At 38.9% G+C, this 8,125-nt stretch overlaps 1 protein-coding gene across 1 annotated transcript; it reads right to left on the reverse strand.

The window, feature by feature from the left end:
• Positions 1-238: 238 nt before the first annotated feature.
• pop4 (POP4 homolog, ribonuclease P/MRP subunit) lies at positions 239-4,776 on the reverse strand. The gene is made up of 7 exons (XM_035394921.1): positions 4,668-4,776; positions 4,421-4,473; positions 3,726-3,949; positions 3,391-3,468; positions 2,726-2,787; positions 2,174-2,275; positions 239-2,077 (listed from the first exon to the last, which is right to left on the reverse strand). The coding sequence occupies exons 1-7, from the start codon at positions 4,672-4,674 to the stop codon at positions 1,941-1,943; spliced, it is 663 nt and encodes a 220-aa protein (XP_035250812.1). The 5' UTR covers positions 4,675-4,776; the 3' UTR covers positions 239-1,940.
• Between the last annotated feature and the right edge of the window lie 3,349 nt (positions 4,777-8,125).

Raw genomic sequence — 8,125 nt, forward strand, 5'->3', positions numbered from 1 at the left:
CACGTTCTCTCTCGCTCTCGGAAGTCAAATTTGTAAAAAAAAAAAAAAAAAATTATTAAAAAATAAACAAACATCAATATTACAGCCATTCTTTCACTTTTGTTGGTTACATTTGTCACCATCTTTCAGGAGTGCTTTTCCAACTACCGTGGTCAGGTGTTTTTTATTCTTATTGTTGTTATCACCTCTGGAAAACATTTTGTTCAGTGCTTTGACAATTGTAAAAAACACACCACGGTATACTTTTCATTTTTATTTTATATTTTGAGGCATGACACATTAAGATGCATCAAACGATAACAACCTCTGATATACGGTCCTTGAGGGACAGTGCTTGCTTATAAAACGGACATGTTCCTCACACTTGAGTCAGAAAAGTGGAGGAATTAAATGTTCGATTGGATCTATCAGTGTATTCCTGGCACCAATGAAACGGTTCAAGTGCACAAACCGAACATCAACCCATTTATGAACTTGGAAAAAGAAATGGTTAAAAATATTTTTAAAAAACCGATTGATTTGGTTATAGATCCCCCTCGTGGATTCCACTGGTACTGCAATTCTCAATGAAGGGATAGTTCACTTTAGTTTCTTTTTTTTTTGGCCATAATTTCCATTTTAGTGTATGTTTTCAATTAGCCCAGACAAAGGTTTTTTTACATAATTAAATATATTTTACATACAGAAATTTCCAGTGACCTGCAAGCTTAACAATGGCTAGTATAGGGGTACCAATGAGTTCATCACTGAAAGCAAGAAAATACCCTTCAAGTAACTGCAAGAAGCTTGTTCAACATGTTTCCATATGCTGTTCATATGAACATGTTAATTTTACAGCACCGATACACAATTTAAAATGTACAAATCAGTTCTTATTTCATGGCAATACTTCACACCCTTGCTTTTAGCTCCCCAGGTTAAGGACCTGAAATATATGGTTTAGATGCAGCAGGCGCAGTTAAGGGACAGCTACTGCACTGCCTGTCCTAGCATGCATAATGTTAGTTAATAAAACGGGAACTGAAGCTGTGATCATGTCAGGCTATGTAAAAGAAGAGAGCTTCAGCCATGTTGCCATGTGTCATTTATCCAAGCTTAAATTTACAGAAAAGGTGTCTCAATAGAGGGTATGCATTGACGTCACCGGAATACTCGAACTGAGTGGCAACACATGCTGCGACATGGCTGCCTTTAGTAGAGGAAACTACAAAACCGGGAGTAAGACAAACGATTATTAATTAAAGGCAGTTGGACTCGACAGTGATGCTTCATCGAAAATACAAATCCAACTAAAGATTAAATTAAACTAAATTCTTAAGAAATAAATTAATACACACACACAGAACCTCTGGATATACGACATCACTTTACAAGCCGTTTTGGTGTTACTTTTAGTACATTGCCTGTTGATGCCCCTATGCCAGCCATTGTGAGGCCAGTAGTTTAAAAGATACAGTCTAGTCCATTTGAAAACATACACCAAAACCTAAACTACCATTTTAAGAATGCCACAATGTATCCTTTTAAGAAAATAAAAAGTAGATCAAAACTATGCATTAAATGTACAATTAAATTGTCCTCAACGCAATAACGCAAATTTCATAAATACATCTTTCTTTTAATGTGCAGCGTGTATCTGAACCAAGTACAAATGACATTTCAGAGCCAATTCTATTTCGATTAGACACTGGCACTTTTCTACAAAGTGGGGAGCGGTAGAAAACCGCTCCCCACTTCACTTGACACAAGGCACTGAAAACAATGACAGCTTGAGACAGAGTCTGTAAATACATCTTGTTCTTATAGAATCCAAGGAACTCTCCCCTCCTGCCACTGAGGGTTTGAACAGCAGCTGTGGCCCTCCCATCAGGGTGCCAGTTTCCCTCAATCCAGAGTTTGCCATTAAAGCTGGAAAGTTGCTCGCAATTCTAGCGTCTCCCTTAGAGATCTATGGTTCCCTTCGCTTTGAACTTCTTGGCCGACCGCTCGCTGGATCTCAGCTGGAACTTGCTGCCATAGATATGGGAGACGAATCCATCGATTTCCACAGCAAAGACGCTGTTGCGCTTGGGAATGACTGAGGAGCAGGGAGGGAAAGAGGGAGAGACTTTCACTGGTACCGTTTCATATGCATGCTCCTGATGTTAGAATGCACTGCATGCTCATTAGATACCTTTCAGTTTGTCCTCTTTGGTGACGATTTTAAAAACGTGTTTCATCTCCTGGACGAGGATACCCGTTGTGCCCACATACGACGGGCATTTGGATCTTGATACTGAAATGCAGAAACTAGGTTTATGCAGCAGGATCAAGGACAGTGCAGTCCCCATTACAGCACGACATCAGCGCACACACACATAGAGATGCGGGTCAGCCTTTTGCTCCTGTTCAGGGCCCCCACATGAGCAACTGCCCTGATATCCAGTGATGCCACAGATAGGAGGAGGAGCCATCACTGACCTATTTGAACCAATCAACGGATTTCACTCTCCATAGCAAAACAAGATAACAGCGCATGTGAAAGCTCTGCGTACTTTTTGTTTCACGAAGCTGTAAGCTACATTCGTCTCGTCAGCTCAAAGTCGGAAAAATATCACGTGACCAAGTCGTATATACTAGGTGGTTGCATTTGGGTGGTCGTCGGCAACTGGTTCAATCGATAAAGACCAACAAATAATTCTGTAATTGTGCATTTGGATTCCCGAACGATTTCAGTGCAGCTCACCTGTGATTATAGCTCCATGAAAATCAGCCTTCAGGAGTTTCTGTTGAATTGTCTGTGGATTGCTGAAACACAATGGAAGATATGCAGTGTGATGTTATAGTACATTTACTGGAAACAACAACCAAAGCAATTCAGACCAGTTTTGACTTATGGACCAGCCTCTCATTACCATGTTGTGTCTCTTCAAAACAGCCAGCTAGTGAAATATCCCCAGAACGAACTGCAGGATCAGATAGCAAAACAATAAAAAAACTAGTGCAATAGGCCAAAAATCAGTGCAGTAGGCCAATTATAATATGTAATGTGGAGACCTTTCACCAACCATTAAAAAACCAGCACGAAAATAAAGCATTCTCCTGCCGCTAGTGTTAGTCTTTTTTGCCAACAAACTGGAAAGGGTAGATAATGCCTAACATGTCAGCACTTATCACATACATTAGAAAACAAGGGAGCCAACATCCTTCCGTATGCGATTCTGCCATTATGAAAATATTTCCTCATTTTCCCACTGCAACACATTTAGGGCAAAATGTGATCTAGGCTACGCGAAAGGGGACAAAAGTGTGAACGAACAGTGATAATCCTAAACGATCAGCCTGGACAAATATGGAATAACTGACTTAGGCATGTTTAGCAATGACTCTTCAGTTCAGTACGCCACTAACCTGTCAGGTTTGAGTCCGTTACACAGGTCACGTACATACTGCTTCCACAGCTCATGGAGTGGCAAGAAAAGTTCATACCTACCAGGCAAAAGCAACACCACAGTTACGCATACAGTTCCCCAGTCGTTCACTGTCGGAATTAAGATTTATAGTGACGCTCGTTTTAATAAATACCTCAGACTTCATCAAATGCAGAACCTGGCTGGTGTCTGTCTAGTGGCGATATATTCCAAACTCCAATTTAAAGTATGCATGTGCCTGGCTAATTTAAACCAAATAAAACTGATGCTCATACTAAGTCACATCACATTGCAAACACGGTCAGCTCTACAAACCTCTGGTGCTCTGGTTTCAGCTGAAAGACCTTCAGCTCTCTTCTCTCTTTGGCATTGAGTCCTTTAGACCTCTTCTTTCTTCGTTTTTCCTTTTTCTTCCTGGAAAACTCTAAGACAACAGCCTTCCGGTCCATGAACTGCTTAACTGCCTCCTTGCTGAGGCCGGGAACACTGTTCTTCAGAAATGCGTTTGTGAAGGCCTCTGCATCTCTGCCATCTTGAGACTAGAACAGGAGGAGATGTAACATGTACTATATAAATTGAAAAATATATTCATACAACACCAATACTACAGGCTACATCCTAAGATTTTAAAGGACAGTCTGTAAAGGTGTCCCAGGTTATAATTATGTAAAATCAACCTTGCCTGGTATTTGTTTCCTTGAAAATACTCTGATTCTGTAATTATTCAATATTTATACTGTATTAAATAGCATTGAGCTGCTCAATCAGTTGGCCTACGTTCGTTTAAAAAGGGCCACGTATCCTAGGTAAGCATGTCACCATTAGCTAGCTAACTATATCCTAATACAACATCACCTGCTAGGACCAGTAACTATGCTGTCCCATTTGCAAACTACCCATCATAATGTGTGCATCACATTTTACATTTATGTAAAATTACATGTATGTGTGCATCGCATTTCCCAATCGTTTCTAAAAAATCGTCATTAACTGCAACTAGAACTAGTTACCTGAAGTCCCATGTGTATTTTCTGATCTTCTGATAAACGGGAGTGAAGAATTCCTATAAAGTAAACACAAAATAGAAACCGTTTAAGGGCTACACATTCTTTACCAAGCTAACCAAGTCAGCTACAGTCGTGAGGAAGATTAGAACATTATCGGCACGGAATGTAGAATCACCTGATGTATAGCTAAAATGCCACTATTATATTGCAATTCCGTAAATTAGATTAAGATACAGCATTTTACACTTACGTTCCATGGTGTTTCCAGAAAGACTACAGTACGAGAACACCGAAACCCTAGCACGTGAATTTTATAGCTCAGACTTCTGGTTGGAGTATTTCAAAATAAAAGCTTAATAAATGAAATCATTTCTTAAGTGTGATTTTGTTGTTTTTCTTCTTGTAACAGATACAGTTGGATATAATTGCACATAATATACTTATATTTAGAAGATGATGCATAATGTAAATGTATAATGTTAAAGATATAATGCAGTCACAAGAAGTTAGATATGATAATGACAAGATGATAATGATGGAAACGATAATTTAAAAATTGCTACACAGTATATGATAACGTTTGAATATGGCTGTGTGTATGCACCCATACATGATATATAACATAACCTACATATTAAAACGTTATTTTACATATCCTATGTCATCATAATTTTAAAAATATACACACTAGAGTTTGTGACCGTGTGCAAATTGTATCTGCAATGTTTTTAAATAAATGTAAGAAGTGCAGAAAACGTGGTTACTGCGATGTTATTCTTCGGGACTATTGAACGCTACTAGCGTTAGTTCGAAACTTTTATTTTGGTAGAATAAGTGCGAGAACTCACCGGAACTTTTGATCTGAAGTTATGTACCGGAAGTCTAATTGTTGCTAGCATGGACATAATGTCTATGGTTCCACGGAGCTATTTTATGCTTCACGACTTCTTCTGATCAGACTCCTCCTCCTCCTCCTCCTCCTCCTCCTCCTCTTCTTCTGCTTCTTCTTCTTATTCTTATTCTGCTGTGGTTTCATGGAAGTTTGTAAACCAGCTTTTGGTGCATTACTGCCAACAACTGGACTGGAGTGTGAAGCAGTAGTGGATTTTGCAGGGGGGAAAAATTTAATTATTTTAACTAATTCCTTCAGAAATCTGATGATGTAACCAAATATTTCGTCCGATGACTTTCCTCGAAGACATTTCAATTATATACTGTGTTTTCCATTCCTCAATTATATAAATAAATGGGTTTGTTCTTTGTTGTATTCTTTACATTTAAACAACATCTGTACTACTGGTTCTGGTTCATTACAGTGAATGCATTTTCCTGTCAGATGCTTACCTATTTTATATAATGATATATAATTCTTAAAGGGAAACCCGCCTGTTAAGACTTGTATGGCTTAATAAGTTGCAAATGCCCTCAACTATGGAAATATGTTGTAGAAACCACATAAATGATTTCAGTTATTAAAAAAAGAAACCCAAGCCTTTAATAGAAATTTTGACCAGTGGAGATTGCCATTATTTTAGACGTGCAATGCACTTTGGGTAGATGACATAACATTGTTGCGCTGGAGGTAAACTCAGTTGTTTTGTCCAGCAGTTGCAGTTATTAATAGTGAAAAATATCAACACAATGCCACAAAATTTGTGTGTAATGTGATACATGTGAATAGAATGGATTCAATTGCTAAACATCTTAGTGCATCAGCATGTATTATCATTAGGGATTATGCATTTAAAGGAGGGGGGATAATGTACAAGTTTCAGTGTCATCAAAAACGATAATTTGATCCATATGGCCAAGTGACTTTGAATGGGTTGCTGCTACAAAGCAGAGCCCTTTACAACAGACAACTTTTCCATCTCTGTTGGCATAAGCGAGCAGTTGCTGCACAGACACCATCTCTTATGTCCTACTCTCATCTCCTCTGGCCTCTGATCTTCATTGTTTTGCTTTGTTTGATGAGGGCTGTCTTTGCTGCTTTCCTGCTGAGTAATGTCCCACTCTGGCTGGAATTGAAAAGGCTGAACAGAAGACATTTTCAATGCTGCTCAATGGAAAAGAGCAATCATTTGATGTCACTACCCAGAGTGCATTGTGACGATAATAACAATGGCGACTAACGAGTCGAAGGATAAAATTTTTTTTTTTCAAATAACTAAAATCTTTCATGCGGTTTTTATGACATATTTATATCATTTGGGGCATTTACACTATATTGAGGCCTACACGTCTTAACAGGCGAGGTTCCCTTAAAGTGGGTTATAATTGTTTCTTCTTTCCGATTCCAGCCCACCATTCTCCCATACACCGAGCATCCACAACATTGAAACCACCTGCCTAATATTGTGTAGGACCCCCTCGTGCTGCCAAAACAGCTCTGACCCGTAGAGAGTTTTTAAAATCATGTGGAAATAATTCACCCTCTAACCATATCTTAGCGTTTTAGCCCTGTAGTGACTAATAATTTAATAAACTACCAATAGTGTAATAACTCCCAATAATGTAATCCATTTCAAATGTTTTATGTAATAAAACTAATAATGTAATAAGTAGTAGTAGCAGTAGTAGTAGTAGTAGTAGTAATAGTACAGTACTTTATTGATCCCCGGGGGGAATTTGCACTGTTGCAGCATCAAAGACAACAAAGTAACACAATCAGATACAAATTTACAGTAGATACAAAATATCAGATACAAATATACAGTAGATACAAATACATACAGAGGACACCTTCAGAGGTGGAGTCCATGCCTCGACGGGTCAGAGCTGTTTTGGCGGCACAAGGGGGACCTACACAATATTAGGTAGGTGGTTTTAATGGTGTGGCTTATCGGTGTAGAGTGTACATAGGAACTGGAGAAGGTAGGAGAGGCCAGGCAATGATGGGCTAAAAAGTAACGGGAAACAGCCTCTACTGCATTTCATATGAAACCTAATTGGTGTGTTGTAAATGGTAAATGGACTGCATTTATATAGCGCTTTTATCCAAAGCGCTTTACAATTGATGCCTCTCATTCGCCAGAGCAGTTAGAGGTTAGGGGTTAGGTGTCTTGCTCAAGGACACTTCGACATGCCCAGGGCGGGGTTTGAACCGGCAACCCTCCGACTGCCAGACAATTGGTCTTACCTCCTGAGCTATGTCGTCCCATGTTGTAAAGGTATAACACATTTGAGCTTGCCCAGATTTCAGATAAACTATTCAGTCCAATGAAACCAATCCTTTCAACTTGCAACAGTCTAATATATTGATCCCCAAACCCGCATTGGTCATTCAATGCAGAGGTCTAATGCACATCATGTCAAAAATCGAACAACTTCACTTGGAAACTATTCCACTTGGTTTAGAGGGAAGTATGCCATCTACTGGCCTACCAAAGCAACTCTGAGCAGGTAAACTGGTTTTCCCAAGATGTTTCACATCCAAATAGCAATCAAACCATATCCAATTTATGGTCAAGTGGGAGAAAACAATAGGGTAGTATTCTTCTTGTCCTCCAGGATTAGACAGACTCAGACAGCATGCTGCATACAGAGAGGCTCTAATTTGTTTATATCTTATGATATGTTCTTTAATATACAAACAGTAAAATGTCCAGTCTTAGCTCAACTCTAACAGAGTGCATATGAATCCTATAGGTATCGTATGTACTCTGTAAGAATTTACATAACACCAAACAGGCAGAAAAGCATGATTAA

Source organism: Anguilla anguilla, chromosome 16 (genome assembly GCF_013347855.1).
Source record: "Anguilla anguilla isolate fAngAng1 chromosome 16, fAngAng1.pri, whole genome shotgun sequence".
In the NCBI taxonomy this organism is placed as follows: Eukaryota; Metazoa; Chordata; class Actinopteri; order Anguilliformes; family Anguillidae; genus Anguilla; species Anguilla anguilla.